Source organism: Odocoileus virginianus, chromosome 18, assembly GCF_023699985.2.
Source record: "Odocoileus virginianus isolate 20LAN1187 ecotype Illinois chromosome 18, Ovbor_1.2, whole genome shotgun sequence".
Lineage (NCBI taxonomy): Eukaryota > Metazoa > Chordata > Mammalia > Artiodactyla > Cervidae > Odocoileus > Odocoileus virginianus.
The window spans coordinates 20,912,571-20,928,055 of record NC_069691.1 but is presented as its reverse complement, the minus strand read 5'-3'; the positions used below and the strand labels follow the sequence as shown (position 1 = coordinate 20,928,055).

The window sequence follows — 15,485 nt, the reverse complement described above, 5'->3', positions numbered from 1 at the left end:
GCCTTATGAAGTAGATACTGTGAATGCCCCATTTTACAAATATACAATAGCAAAAATACAGACTCTTAGTCAGTGTTTCTTCTGAAAGGTCAAGTGAACAGGATGACTCCTGAGATTTGGGAAACATCTGAAAATAACAGTGTTTGGCTTGGATGCCTGAAATGATACTCTCTGATCACACAGGAGTTGAAGGGCTTTCCCATCTGAAGATATTGAGGGTTGTCGGGAAGCAACTGCTCTCAGCATTCTTTCCAAGTAGCTTCACCAAAGGTTCTTCCCAGCCTTATCAGGCCACACTCTGGTTGAGACATTAGTTCTGAGGCACCTTTCCTGATGCCTGTGATGGACTCTACATGTGGGCTGTCTGCAAGTTGGCATCAAGGTCGGGCAGAACCTACAACAGAGAAGATCCAGTCTTCTGAATGTTGTCCATCTTTTCCTGGCACCTGGAATTTGGTGGTGATTCTCAGTCTCACCATAAAGGAGAAGAAGAGTTTGTTTTACAAAACTGTCCCCTATATAAACAAACCCACTAGGGGCACAGCTGTGGACATAGCACCTTGACAAAGTTTGGGCTGGTGGTATTCATCTCCATCCGTGAGTGTAAGATAGAGCCTCGGTACTGAAAGCCTCGGTACTTTATTCCATCCTCAACTGGTAGGGAAATTGGAGACCCACCTATGCTGTTGGCACTCCCACACTCACGGTGAGCTAGGCCCCTAGTCTGCAGAGAGTGGGTGATATGTTTCCTTTTCCTTCTCTTACTTCCAGAAAGGAAAGTGATTTTTGCAGCAGAGCTGAAATGCCCTAGAAGTTTAACTTAGAACAATGCTCATCAGCCCTCACAAGGGTTCGGAGTTGGGTGACCATTATTTATTCGTTGAAGTATTTATACTCTGGTTCTTTCCACAATGACTGAAGTATAAATTTGTAAGGAAAAGATAAATATAATAAAGCTCTAATATACTTTCGATCCTGAAGAGCAGGAGTGTAAGAATCATTATCTGGCTTTTATTTAAGCTCTTGGTGGGTAATATGTTTTTTTTCTCTACAAATTTAATCAGAAACATTCCTGAAACAAAGTCTGTTAAACCTGAGAGTGCAGATTGCCCTAGAGTTGTGCTGTCCAGTACAGTAGCCACAAGGCATGTATGGCCATATACATTTTAATTAATTATAACTAAATAAAATTTAGAAGTTGGTTCCTCAGTTGACTGGCCACATTTCAAATGCTCTATAGTTATGCAGCTCCTGTATTGGACAGTGAGATACAGATCATTTCCATCAACACACAATGTTCTCTTAGACAGTGTTGCCCTAGGGAATACCCTTTCATTATCATATTTTGTCATGTGATCCCTTTTTTTTCACTGGCTTCCTCCACTTCCCTTCCATGATGGGAAGAAAATCCACACCCAGCTTCATGGACTGCTTTATCATCATTAGGCAGCAAGAGTGACCATGAACTCCCAATCTAATCTATCATCATAGAACTGTCAGTGACCCCATGTGACAAAGAGGAGGGGTTTTTAAGAATGAATTTTAATACTATGTGAGCTCATAGATAATATTAGGGGAGAAAACAGGATACAAAACAATATATATAACATTCCAGTTTTGTATGTATGTATCTGGTTATGTCGGAATCTTGGAAATAATCTTTATTTTCTTTGCATATACGCCTCTACATTTTCTAGTTGATACAGTTAATTCAGAATATTTTTATAATTAGAAAACAAGGTTGTTTTTAGAAGGGAAAAAAAAAAGACTTCCCAGAATTAACAAGAGGAGCAATGACCTTGATCCTCAGGAGCTACAACTTCAGTAAAGTCAGTTTATCTGCAAATTCCCCCTCCCCCTCCATCCTTGGGTTAAAAAATAACTTCTAAAATAGGGGAGGGGTGATTTTCTAACTAAATGTGAGGACTAACATTTATTGCCAACATAAACATACGTATACATTCTTACACTATTCTAAGTGTATGTGTTCTTGTTCGAACTGCATTATCCATCCTCAAGGACACAGTATTACCTTTTATTTCTTTGGTATCTCTAAAAGCACCTTGACCAGTACTTGATAACATCATTCGCTGACTGGTTGACTGGTTGACCTTGGCATCACTCATGTTTTATGCCCATGAAATGTACTGACATCTTGCCTCGTTTTGCTTTGGGTCCTCGAGGTATTATTCCTTCCAAACTTACTACATGAAATTCAGCAGCTGAAATACAGGAGCCATTCACCAGAAAATGAGTTAGGCTTTCTCTGAGTTTGTGTGTGTGGCAAGATCCTAATGGAATTTTTTAAAATTTTGTTAGTTTTATGGAAATAGCAGTGGGAAGAGGCTATGTTGAAGCTCTTTGATTTGAGTGACCGCACTCAACCACACCAGTGTGTTTGGCAACTTTAGTAACTGACTTCTTGAAGGGAGGGATTTCACAAAGAGGATTTTTTTTCTGTGAGCTGGCTGTGAGAGTGATAAAACATGCTTGTGGGGCCATTCTGGTTTTGACTGTTTCTCGTGTCAGCCAAGACACCCACAGACAGGAATTGCAGTTCACTCTGCCCTCTCACTCAGATCCAGACTGACGGGGGAAGCAGGGAGGTGGAGCCCAGAATGTTGGATTTGAAAAAGTGAAAGTGAAAGTGTTAGTTGCTCAGTCATGTCCAACTCTTTGCAACCCCGTGGACTGTAGCCTTCCAGGCTCCTCTGTCCACGGAATTCTTCAGGCAGAGTCTTTACTGTTTGACCACCAGGGAAGGCCAATGTTGGGTTTACTATTAATATTTAACTTTATTGGGTGTATTTCACTGTATCACAAATTTTTATACTCTAGCACATCACAACACTCATGTAGTTTGAAATCATGCTCTCTTTGAAGCAGGGAGAAGATAGGAAAGAAAGAATGAATTGTTTTTCACAAAAGGGCAGTGAAAGTCTCTATCACTGTCCCTGACATACCTGAATGATTAATGTCCCTATTTGGGGAGTTGCGGGAGTTTAGTGAAAAAAGTCTTCCCTTCCTGGAAGGTTAATATTACACTGAGGAATGCTATCAAGGTGTTTATGGGTTACAGATTTGAACAGAGCCAGCATAGGGATATAAATAGCAAATATTGCCTATTTTGTTCAGTGAGGAGACATTACATTCTAATAAACCAACTGTGATGGTTCATGGTAATGTTTTCCTCATAATGGGGAAACCGTGATTATATGTGCCTGGCCATGGGGTACCCACAGTGAGGATCAGTTCAAGGAACCTCCCAAACTATGAAACAGTAGATCCAGGTCTCTCAGCACACTCACGCTTGTTACTCTTTTGAGCTTGCACTGGGGTGAGTGAAGAAATCAGAATGTGTACAGGTTAGTGCAGAATCTAGGAACCAACACGGGAGAGAGGTATGTAGCACAGGTCCCAGGGGCCAAAACTGTTCCGGAGGATTCCACCTGAGAACTGGAAGTGAGAGACTTGCCCCCTGTCTTATCTGTTCTTACATTTGGTTATTGTTGAAGGATTACTTGTTGCCTTTTAGAAATTTTTATTTCTCTTAATAAAAATTTTGAGAGCTACATTATTGTGACATAACTTTACTTTTTTCTTATTTAGCCAATGTATATAAATTATATTGTCAAATATGTTCATGTTAATTGTATAATTAATTCTCAGATTATATTGTGTAACAGGCAAATATTAATTTAATCTTAATTATAATAACTCAATGAGATATAGGTACTACTTTTAATCCCATTTTACAGTTTAGAAAGCTGAAACACTGAGAGGCTCAATAATTTACCAAGACTACACAGTTGGTCAGGAGTCAAACTAGTATTTGAACCCAGGAAGTCTGACTAGCTTCAGAGTACTTATTCATCACCACTATTAAAATTCAGAAAAATATAAAGCCAAAGAAAGCCCCCCAGAGAGAACTAGAGAAATGTTGCCTTGCAATCTGCATATACATTTGTGGTTGTTTAGTCCCTCAGTCATAGTCAACTCTTTTGACCCCATAGACTACAGCATGCCAGCCTTCCCTGTCCTTCACTATCTCCCAGAGTTTGCTCAAACTCATGTCCATGGAGTTGACAATGCCATCCAAACATCTCTGTCGCCCCCTTCTCCTCCTGCCATCAATCTTTCCCAGTATAAGGGTCTTTTCCAATGAGTTAGTTCTTCACATCAGGTGGCCAAAGTATTGGAGCTTCAGTTTCATTATCAGTCCTTCCAGTGCATATTCAGGGTTGATTTCCTGTAGGATGGACTGGTTTGATCTCCTTGCAGTCCGAGGGACTCTCAAGGGTCTTCTCCAACACCACATTTCAAAAGCATCAATTCTTTGGAGCTCATCTTTCTTTATAGTCCAACTCTCACATCCTTACATGACTACTGGAAAAACCATAGCTTTGACTATATGGACCTTTGTTGGCCAAGTAATGTCTCTGCTTTTTAATATGCTATCTAGCTTTGTCATAACTTTTCTTTCAAGGAGCAAGCATCTTATAATTTCACCATTTGCAGTGAATTTGGAGCCCAAGAAGAATAAAAGCTGTCACTGTTTCTACTTTTCTCCCACCTATTTGCCATGAAGTGATGGGACCAGATCTTAGTTTTCTGAATGTTGAGTTTTAAGCCAGCTTTTTCACTCTCCCCTTTCACTTTCATCCAGGGGCTCTTTAGTTCCTCTTTGCTTTCTGCCATTAAGGTAGTATTATCACCTGCATATCTGAGGTTATTGATATTTCTCCTGGTAATCTAGATTCCAACTTGTGCTTCATCCATCCTGGGATTTTGCATCCTGGCATTACTCTGCATATAAGTTGGATAAGCAGGGAGACAATATACAACCTTGAGGTAGTACTTTCCTAATTTTGAACCAGCCCATTGTTGCTTGTCTGATTCTAACTATTGCTTCTTGATCTACATACAGGTTTCTCAGGAGACAGATAAGGTAGTCTGATACTCCCATTTCTTTAAGAATTTTCCACACTTTTTTGTGATCCACACAGTCAAAGTCTTTAACATAGTCAATGAAGGAGAAATAGATGTTTTTTTTGGAATTCCCTGCTTCTTCTATGATCCAACAGATGTTGGCAATTTGATCTCTGGTTCCTCTGCCTTTTCTAAATCCACTTGTATATCTGAAATTTCTCATGAACAGTATGAAAAAAACTCCTTGTAAATATTGTTTTCATGGCTATTTAACATTCCCGTTAGGTAAATATACCAGTCTTTTCTCCACCACTCTCTCATGGTTGGCTAGTTTGACTCCTCAGTTTTCTGTTATGACAATGAGCACTGTGATAACTGTGTCTGTGCAAGACTTACAATTTTCAAAATATACTTTTAGGATGCATCCTTGAAAGTGAAATTCCCCTGTCAAGAGGACACTTTCAGGTTCCATAGCTGAGTTTTCAAGTGGTTTTCAGAAGCCTATACTCCTTTGTAGACTCTGCACACCACACACAGCTGCCTTGGTCACCAGTCTCAGTCCGGCACCAAGAATGAGTCTCAGAAATCTTTGCTAATGTGATAGGTAGAATATGGTATTATATCATTGTCTTGATTTTTATTGCTTTACTGACTAAAGAATTGTCAGTTTGACCATGTGTCTGTGTTAGTCGGTCAGGCATGTCTGACTCTGTGACTCCATGGACTGTAACCTACCAGGCTCTTCTGTCCATAGAATTCTCCAGGCAAGAATACTAGAGTGGGTAGCCATTCCCTTCTCCAGGGGATCTTCCCAAGCGAGGGATCGAACCTGGGTCTCCTGCATTTCAGGCAGAGTCTTTACCATCTGATCATATTAGTTGATAAATTATATGAGTATTTGAGTGGTCTGTTTGGGTCCTTTGCCCATCTGTCTGCTGAGTCCATGCAGAGGCCTTAGGGCATCAAAAAGAGAAAAGCCAGTAGTTTTTCTTTCTTTTTTCTCCTTCCTTGACATGGAATTTTCTTGTTTTTTCCTAGTGTTTACTGCTAACATGGATCTTCCCTTGTGGCTGAGCAGTAAAGAACCGATCTGCCAGTGCAAGAGACACAGGAGACGCGGGTTTGATCCCTGGGTCAGGAAGATGCCCCAGAGGAGGGCATGCCAACCCACTCCAGTATTCTTGCCAGGAAAATCCCCATGGACAGAGGAGCCTGGCAGGCTACAGTCCATGGGGTTGCAAAGAGTCAGACAGGACTGAAGCAACTGAGTGTGTGCGCGCATGCCCGTGTGTGTGCGCATGCACACACACAAACACACACACACTGCTAACATGAGTATAATTTTCCTCCCAAACCTCATAGGGAATTTTCTCTTGGTTCTATATAAAGTATACTACTGATTAGTTATAAAGGATATTATTTTGTTTTCTACAGTGACTATGGCCTGTTCATAAATCTATCCCTACTTCTGTCTTGAATTTCAGGATTTTATGGGCAACTACAGACATTCTGCCCCCCGAATTATCCTGACTCTCAGAGAACCATGCCACCTAGCAGTTCCTGCAGTGTGATGCCTTCCTTCGAGGACTGTCTGGTCCCCACTTCTGTGGGCCAGGCTGGCTTTGACGTTTTCCACAGAGCCTTCTCAACTCACTCGGGCATTACAGGTATGTTGGTATCTGTGACTTAGACACTCAGGCAGACTAGCAGGTGAGATCATGTGGGTTTCTCATGACCAGCCTGGACTAGACTTGACCTAGCACATGACTGCATCAAATCCTATCTAGTCCACCTGAGAAATGTCTTTCTTCTTCATCCTCCCCTCCAGCCCCACTTCCACCACCCTCACTCAGGTGCCATCATGTTTCTCCCAGACTTAAGCAACAGCCTTCCAACAAGTTTTCTTGAGTCAACTCCTTAACTTTCCCATTCTGCTCTCTGTGCTACCTGTAACCATTGCCTTCCAAAAATAAAGGAAAAAGTAAGGTGCTTTCCTGTTCAGATACATTCAGTAATTTCTAGTTGCCCTAGAGAATAAAGTTGACTGTCTGCAGCAAGGCATTCATAGTCCCCAGGAGTTGAGCCTGATCAGACTCCATGGACCTACCCTCCTATCTCATGTATTTTCCTTATCTGTCTCCGTACCTGCTCTGCACCTGAGCTTTGCCAACACACTTGGCCCCACATACCCCACTCTCTGTCTTTGCTCCCTGTTTCCTCCTACTAGAATGTTCTTTCTTTACCTCCCCTTCTATGATAATCCCATCCATTCTTAAATGACTCAACTTTTATATCACCTCTTTTTGAGGCCATCCTCACTCTTCCCTACAAAATTTTACTTTCATTGCTACTACTATTTCAACCCATCTTTCATGCAAGTCCTATTTTAGCCATCTGCCTGCATATTCAGCCACTTCTTCACCTAAGGAGCCTGAGGATGGGACCCGCTGAAAGGCCTTGCCCAGCACTGTGGGCTCCCCAGTCCACATTTGCTCCCTGCATGCCTGGCAAGTATAATGAAGTATCAGTTGATTTGTGCCCTCTTTCTTTTCCAGTGTATGATTTGCCTTCGGGTTCCTCAAGCCTCTTTGGGGAGACTCTTCGCAGTGGACCTGAAGATGCCACATTCTTACAGATCAGTGCTGTGGACCGCTGTCCTAGCCAGCTCTCCTCTGTCTATACTGAAGGCTAAAATCTCCCCTAGCCTCCACTGCTGCTGGCATCCAGAATCTTTTTGTTCCTTGTCACCTTTTGTTCTTATACTTTCGCAGACCCTAAGAAAAAGGATGTCAAGCAAATCAACTCAATATGCCACACCACAGATGTGTCTTTGGAGAGCAGGGCTGGATGGTCAGAGCTGGGATTTGTTGGTGTGTTTGCAACTGCTCCTTTTTCCCTCTGGATTTGCCAGTGACCAGCAGGACTGTCTTTTCAAAGGGAATTCGGAGTCTCACTACTGGATATCTGTTACTTCCCAGTTGTCAACCTTCAAGGGACACCAGTGAGATTATGTGCATGTGAAAATGTAATTTGGAGATCACCCTTGCTGAAAACTCCAAATAAGGATGGACAACCCAGATTGCCAGCACAGTGAATTGCCTCACCCAAGAGCCAGGCGCAACAAGGGAAATCCACATCCAAGTCCAGCATGGGTTCGGCCCAGTTTCCCAGCACCAGCCTGGCATCCAGGGAGCTGGCTGCCTCTCTCCTCCTGGGTACTCCCATGCTAACCAATTGCTTTTCAGTGTTTTTCCAAAAGCAAAATGAGAAGGTTCTGTCAAGCACAGCCCCTTGAAAAGCTTGACAACTTGTTTTGTATTCCTGCAACCTATCTTAGTCCTTTGATTTTAAAGCCTTGTTATTTACATGTACTTTTAAAGGAAAAAATATTTAGAAGTCTGTTCTTTGGATGGAAATAATTATTTTAATCACCGCAGCTACATACGTCTGGCCTCTGCTGTGGCTTGGCTTGGCCCCGCCTCATAGCTCCTGTGTGCACCAGGAATGTTCTGCAAAGGCTACCTGAGAGACATGGGGTCAGCCACCCCCTTCCCAGTGCTACCACAGAGACCCTCGTGTGTTGACTGTTAGTGACTCCACCTTGAGGACTTTATTCAAAGGAAAATTTCTCTTGACTGGTTCACCCATGGCCTCCACTCTGGTGCTCTGCCCAGAGACCTGCTAGAAGCTGTGAGAGCAGGGACACATGGAGGTGTGCTCCTGGCTTCTCTCAGAAGGCCAGACTAGAGGTGCCTGATGTCCAGCTACTTTGCACAGCCTCTGCTCCCTCTGTTGGGATCTCCCCGCACCGGTCTCTGTCGCTCCCTTGCCCTTCTCCTCCCTCTTCATTGCTCTCATCCTTTTTTTTTTGACTGTAGTTCAGACATTCCCACCACCTGAGCAGGGTCTAGCCTAGGGCAGGTAGAGGAGACAGTTCTGGAAAGGTGGCCGAAAAGAAGCAACCGCTTTGTCTGAAACTCTGTTTTGAGGGCCTAGAATTTTCACAGAGCTCTTGGCCATTTGATCTCAAACCTGAATAGGAAGTCATTTTCTGTGACACCTTTTTGTTTTTGTTGTTTTATTGCTAAGTCATGCCCGACTCCTTGCTGCCCCAAGGACTATAGCCCTCCAGGCTCCTCTGTCCTCTGTGACACCTTTACCAAGCAATTAAAAAGGTCCCAAGTCCGATGACTATAAAAATTGCCAAACCCCCCCAAACCTGGTAAATTCTGACATCCCAGTACTATCACATCTCATGATTTCTTTTCTCTCTCTTTAAAAATGTTCTCTGAAGAAAAATGAAACAATGCTATTTGTCAAACTGGGATAATTACAATCTCCAACAAGACAATTAAACAGCTTGGTGTCAGACTTAGGATCTGGTGACAGTTTGTATCCTGACAGACGTGTCCTTCCAGTCTGCTGCACAGTCGGTAGTGTTCTGCCTGACTCAGGACTTCATTCCCACATGCAGTATGATCAGGCTAATAAAGAACCAAGCGCAGGGTCCGCTTTTACAGTGCTCTCAGTCAATCTCATTTCTCTGGATAGTGGGCTCTGATCTGAGAAGAGCCATCATGCAGACATCTGTGTCTGCGAAAGAGACAAGTTATTCACTTTACAAAAATCTGCTCTGCTGTTTCAAAGGACGCACGTCAGACTTTTCTTTCTAAATGAGCTCTCAGACGCACACAAAGTCCCACCCTTCTGGCAGACTTGGTGGATTATGTCACCTGTGTCTTTTGCCACACCCTGCAGAGAAAGGGAAGTTGTGGTATGGTAGACAATCTATTCATTCTAAACCCAGAGCCTCTACAGGGAACTCAAAACACATTTCATTCATGTAATGAGGAAAAAGATGGAAAGGTAAGGCAGTTACTGCAGTTGATGTTGTCAGCCTACCTGTGGCTTCTGGCTGTAATTTGACATGGAAACAGGGAAGGAGGACAAAGCCGGAAGAACCCCAGATACTCTGGCTGGAGGAGATGCTCCTGAGCATCTGTAGTCTCCCCGCTGGCCTCACTGAGGCCCAAGGGAGCCTGGGGGTGCCAGGCGGCAGGCACACCTGCAGGACTCCTTCCCTGGCAGGAATTAGCAGAAGCAGGCCCAGTACCACCTGCAAGGCGGAGCGCCCCTCCTACTCCCTCCCCCATCCCGTGTTTCACCTTGGCTACAGGTTTGAGCTCAGGACCCCAGGACATGCCACTTCCAGTTTCCTTCTGGGTGACACGTGCTGGCCTTAGATTCCAGGATCTCACCTGACCTTCAAATTCATTCCTTGCTTGCTTTCACATTGCACAAGATTTATATATGTTTTCATCATTATGTTTGTAACAGTAAAAGTGGAAACTTCAAAAGATCATTCCCTTCCATTTTCTAGTCTTTTTCCTCTTGATATATAACCATTTTCATAAACATCTGAACACAGATTGTCATTCCCCTTTAAAAAAAAAAGAAGAAGCTGATGTTCATGAAAATACACACAGCCCAAAGCCAATTATCCTATTACATTAAAAAAAAAAAAATCAGCATGCCTAGAGATATTTTACTTGCTGCATTGTCTTAATTCCCTAAAGGGACTGCATCACAATGTAAGTTGTAATTTAGCCTGTGATCAGTGTTAAATATTAAATATTCTATATCCTGTAAGATATCTCCCATTACCCACCCCCCCCCAAATTATTTAGGTGATTCTAAAATGGACAAAAGGTCATCAGTCAATCACAGCAAAGTTTCCACTGGTGAACCAGAGCTTTGGTGTTACTCTGTTGTTTTTAAATTAGCAGCTGTCAAGCACATTAGCATACTAGAAGAGAACCTCATCTTCAAGAACCTTGCCTCCGAGTTGCCTTGAATTTTGGGAATAGTGGTTAAAAATGTCCAATTTAATTATTTGGTATTTTATTTGACTGTTTTGACCATGTCATTGTAAAGCAGCATTTTTAACAGCACTTTTTGTTGGTGGTGTGGAATTTCTGCGGTTACATTTTTTTTTTTCTTTGCAATGAGTAAAGCAAAAAAAAAAAACAAAAAAACACTCATTGGAGAGATGGCAAGTGTAAAAAAGAGGAGATTTATTTTGCACAGACAGCAGAGCCTCCTGTGTAATGTTGCTGACATAAAGCACTTTGGGGGGAAAAGTGGAAATCTGTTTTCCATAAATCACACAGACTCTTGTACATAGTTATATACACTCACGTAGAGAAATGAACTGCATATATCATACTGGATATGGGGCTGATTTTACTCTAGGGGCACATCTGGTGCTTATTGTCATAAATCTTTTAAAGAATTAGGTACACTTTTTTCTATTAATATGTATAGTTTTGTGATTTGTCACAGTTATGTTTCATATAATCATAAGTTATTTTGTCTCGTTTCATGAAGTCCTTTTTTTATGTCAAAAGTAAAATGAAGGGATTGTGCACTTGGTACATAATAAAACTGGAAATAGAGGATGTGCCCACCTGCCTGAAATCCTCTTTCAGCATGTTGTTTTAAAACACAATGGCAGCAACCATTTTTTGTTTGTTTGTTTGTTTTATTTTGTTTAGTTTTTACCATCCGCTTCCCTTATATTGGGTCGGTAATTATAATTAAAAGCAGATGGGGATGGGGGAGGGAGTGTCCAAGGCCAGCTTTAAAATGCCGCATCGCTTTGGGCCAGAGCTGCAGCCTGGATTTAATTATAGATATGAGGACGAAATGGCAGTAAAAATGAATGTGTCTCTGAATCCTTTACATGTTGGGAGTGTCCATAAATAAAACATGAAGTTTTATTTCATCAGATTTAATTAAAGCTTTTATACATGTTTTATTGGTTATTCTATTAATCTGCTTCAAAAACTGGATAAACGTGTGCTGGTGTTTCGGGTCTATTTGTGCCTTTCAATGTAGTGCTACATCATGACTCAGAAATGCCTCTAGTGCATGGTCCTCCAGGTGATGGCCATTGGAGTGGGCCGTTTCTTCCCAGTTATCCTAACACCCTGCCAAGAAAGACACAAGCATCAGCTTCCTAATCTGGAAGTCCTCTGATTTCCTGAAGGAGAAAGGGGAGGTTGTCCTTTCCCCTGATTCCTTGTCCTGTCTGATCTGCAGGCTTCGGGGGGCTGCCTGTCCCTCTGGCTGTGATGAGCTTCTGTCCCTAGCTCCCATCCACAGGAGATGGGAAAGGGGGAAAGAGTAGTCAGGAAGCTCGCACAACTGACTGACCGGTGAGCCAAGCACAGCACTCTAAAAGACATCACGTTATCTCAAGGACCATTCTTAGGATATTGATAGTTTTCTCACAGAAATTTTAAGACTTGAAGATTCTGTTAATGGGAGATACAAAGCTGAAGGGATGATTGCTCCCAGGCACCTCGTCTGGTTCTTCAAGGTGCTGGGGGAACGGTTTAGAGGTGGAAATAGTGCTGACTGACAAGACACAGGGAGTCTGCTCCTTGAAGGGAGGCAGCTGGCGAGAGGGTGATTTGGTCCAATCTTTTAGGAGGACAGGGTGGCATTAACTGGTAGAGTTAAAGATACATATACCCTCCACTCCAGCTATTCCATTCCTCTCTTGGGAGTCAATAACGGTTCAGATACACGATGTTGAATGCCGTCCACAATAGCCAAACACTGGAAATGACACAACTGTCCACCAACAGTGGAAAGAAGTGAACTGTGCTCAAGTAATGAAGGACATGTGATCACACAGCCAAGGCAGTGACAGAACTGCAGCCACATGCAGTCATCCAAAGCTGAGTCTCAGGAACCATGCTGAAAGAAAAACAAGACAGAAAAGAAAATACACAATGTTATTCTATTTATACACAGTTCAAAAACAAGCAGAATTCAAATGTAGGGTTTAGAGGGCAGAAGTGTAAACAACAGCAAGGAAAATGCTACCACAAAGATCCAGATACCGAGGACCTCCTGTTAGGAAGAAAGGGCACCCAGAGGACTTCTGGGGTGCTGAGCAACCATACTTAGTTTCCTGACTCACATATTAAACAGATGTTTGCTCTGTACATACACATTTTTTAGTTTTTAGTTCAAATACCAGTGAAGGTCAACTCTTATATCCTCTGCTCCAGGGTTCTGAAAACTTGGTCTGTAAAGGGCCAGGTAGAATACATTTTTTGGCTTTGAGTCTCAGCTACTCAACTTTGTTCTGCAGCTCAAAAGCAGCCAGAGACAATCTACAAATGAATGCATATGGCTGTGTTACAATAAAACTTTATTTATGGACACAAATTTGAATTTCCTGTGGTTTTCAGATGTCATGCGATATTTTTTGTCTTTTGATTTTTCTCAACTATTTAAAAATGTAAAAAAAAAAAAATTCTTATTCTAGAAGCCATACAAAATGAAGCAAAAAAAGGCAGTAGGCAAGATTTGCGCATGGGCCACAGTTTGCCATCCCTAGTCAAATGAGGGAACCTTCTCCTGCCCTTCTCATAAATAATCACCCAAAGAAAACTGCAGTAAGCAGCCTCTCTGCTTATTCTTTGGCTACGCCAGGTCCTGTTCCTGGAGGAAATTCATGAGCTCTATTGATTAAGCTTTTCTTTGTTTAGATTCTGGGTTCTGCTCCCCGGGATACAGATGAATGCTTAAGAGCCTGGAGTGCCATTCGACTTTATCTCTGGATTTGAAGTTTTTAATAAAAAGAACTGGGCAGAGAGAAATCTGTGAGAATTGGAAAATGAGCACCCATTCTTTCCAAGCTAACCAAATATTTGCTGGATCTTGGCAGCCATAGCCAACCTTTTCCTCTGAAATGCTAAGAGGTTACAAGTAACAGGAGACTTCATTTTTCTCAGGCCATAGCTCTCATGAGAAGCTGGAGTTGCTTCTCAAAACCTGCAGGGTTCTCAGGCAGAGGAGAGTCAAGGTTTTATGCTCAAAGACTCCTCCGAGAAATGGTTGGAGCAGAGTCAGGGTGCCCTGACGGTGCTGATCATCTGTGCCCTCTCCTCATAGCGGGAGAAAGTGCCCAGCACCCCAGCACCTTCTCTAGCCCCTGGTTTCTCAGTATGCCTGGCTCCCTAATTCTCAAACTTAAGTGTTTCTCAGCCCTGGCAGTGCTGCCTGTCAGCTACTCATGCTCTTGAGAGAGAATGAGCGTGAAGTCACTCGGTCATGAGTGTAAGCTTGCTTTATTTCTCCAGCTTGTGATGAAATGGATAATCATTTCAAAAGCAAGGTTGTTCATGAGTCCTGGGGCATTTGTTAAATACCAGCGTGGACTGAGTCCTCCTCAGAGGGGCTCCCTGGTGGTTTTGAGTGCTTGGCTTCATGCGTTGTGTATGGTCTGGATATTAAAGCTGCAAGGAACACAGCGTCTTGGATGAAATAATCTGAACTTTATAAAAAGAAGTTTAACCAAAGAAAAGCTTAGAGAACATTCAGTCCAACCTCATCTTTTACAGAGAAGGAAATTGAGGTTGTTTCATTCATTTGTTCATTCATTTAACATTTATGTAAAAAACACAGAGGTAGAAGTGAATCTTATCCTCACATAGCTGACCACAGAGGATCCCAAGAATCATCTGCCTGAGAACATTGCCAGGTGCTTATTCAAAATTCACACTCTAAAGCTGCTGAACACAAGTCTCAGAGTTACTGAGCTGGAATTCTTAGGGTTCAGGCGGTTGCAACTACATTCTTAACTAAGCTCTCCAGGTGGTTGTTTATGGAAACTAACTTTGACCCTTTCTCCTCCCCACCCCCACCCCCACCCTCAGCCACCTGCCTTGATTTAGTAGAAGAAGCTGACCATTTAACAGGGCAACACAGTTTAATAAGAACCAGCAAAGAGGGCCTTCCAGTCCTTGCCTGGGGAGACAGGAGAGCAGGGTCTGAGTTTCCTGAGGGAAGGGATGGCTCCCTGAGCTAGTCCTGAAGGTCAAGTTAATCATGAAGAAGCAAAGAAGCTGCAGAAGGGTATTGGTTTTGTTTAGTTGCTAAATCAAGTCTGAATCTTATGACCCCATGGACTGTAACCCACCAGGCTCCTCTGTCCATGGGATTCTCCAGGCAAGGGTACTGGAGTGGGTTGCCATTTCCTTCTCATGTGGATCTTCCCTACCGAGGCATTCAACCTGTGTCTTCTGCATAGTGGGCAGATTCTTCACCACTAAGCCACAAGGTAAGCCCAGCAAAAGGATGTACCAGGCAAAAACATCTTGTGTGCAGAGCTGCCAGGAGAAGGAAAGTAACTTGCCAAGTGTCACCCAGTAAGCTAGTTGGAGAGTTGTAGGTTGTCCCTTCTCTGGGCCTCAAGTGATTCTTCTCTGGTCCTGAGCCCCAGGCCCTCTTTGTCTACCTCATGGAGCTCAGGGCATTGTTTCCTAAACCAGCAGTATGTTACCAGTTACTCTGCAAAACAGAGTTCCACTTTTAAGTTAGTTTGGGGAGTGATGGGTCAAAGTTACAAAGACTCTTTTTTTTTTTTTTTTTCTTATTGCAGGACCTCTCAGAGACTTTACAATGCTACAGTGCAATGTGACTCTCCAAGAAAGAGTTGGAGGAGGAAGTCTATTGACTGTGGAATGCTTTTTTCCAAA

At 42.7% G+C, this 15,485-nt stretch overlaps 1 protein-coding gene across 6 annotated transcripts in view; it reads left to right on the top strand.

The window, feature by feature from the left end:
• The window catches only part of GLIS3 (GLIS family zinc finger 3), a 540,750-nt gene extending 529,006 nt beyond the window's left edge, over positions 1–11,744 (top strand). For all 6 annotated transcript variants that reach the window (XM_070480424.1, XM_070480426.1, XM_070480425.1 and 3 more), the window contains 2 exons: positions 6,414–6,596; positions 7,485–11,744. In XM_070480424.1, the coding sequence (XP_070336525.1) occupies positions 6,414–6,596; positions 7,485–7,621 (320 nt within the window). In that variant the 3' untranslated portion in view covers positions 7,622–11,744. The remainder of the gene's footprint in view (positions 1–6,413; positions 6,597–7,484) is intronic.
• Positions 11,745–15,485: the final 3,741 nt, after the last annotated feature.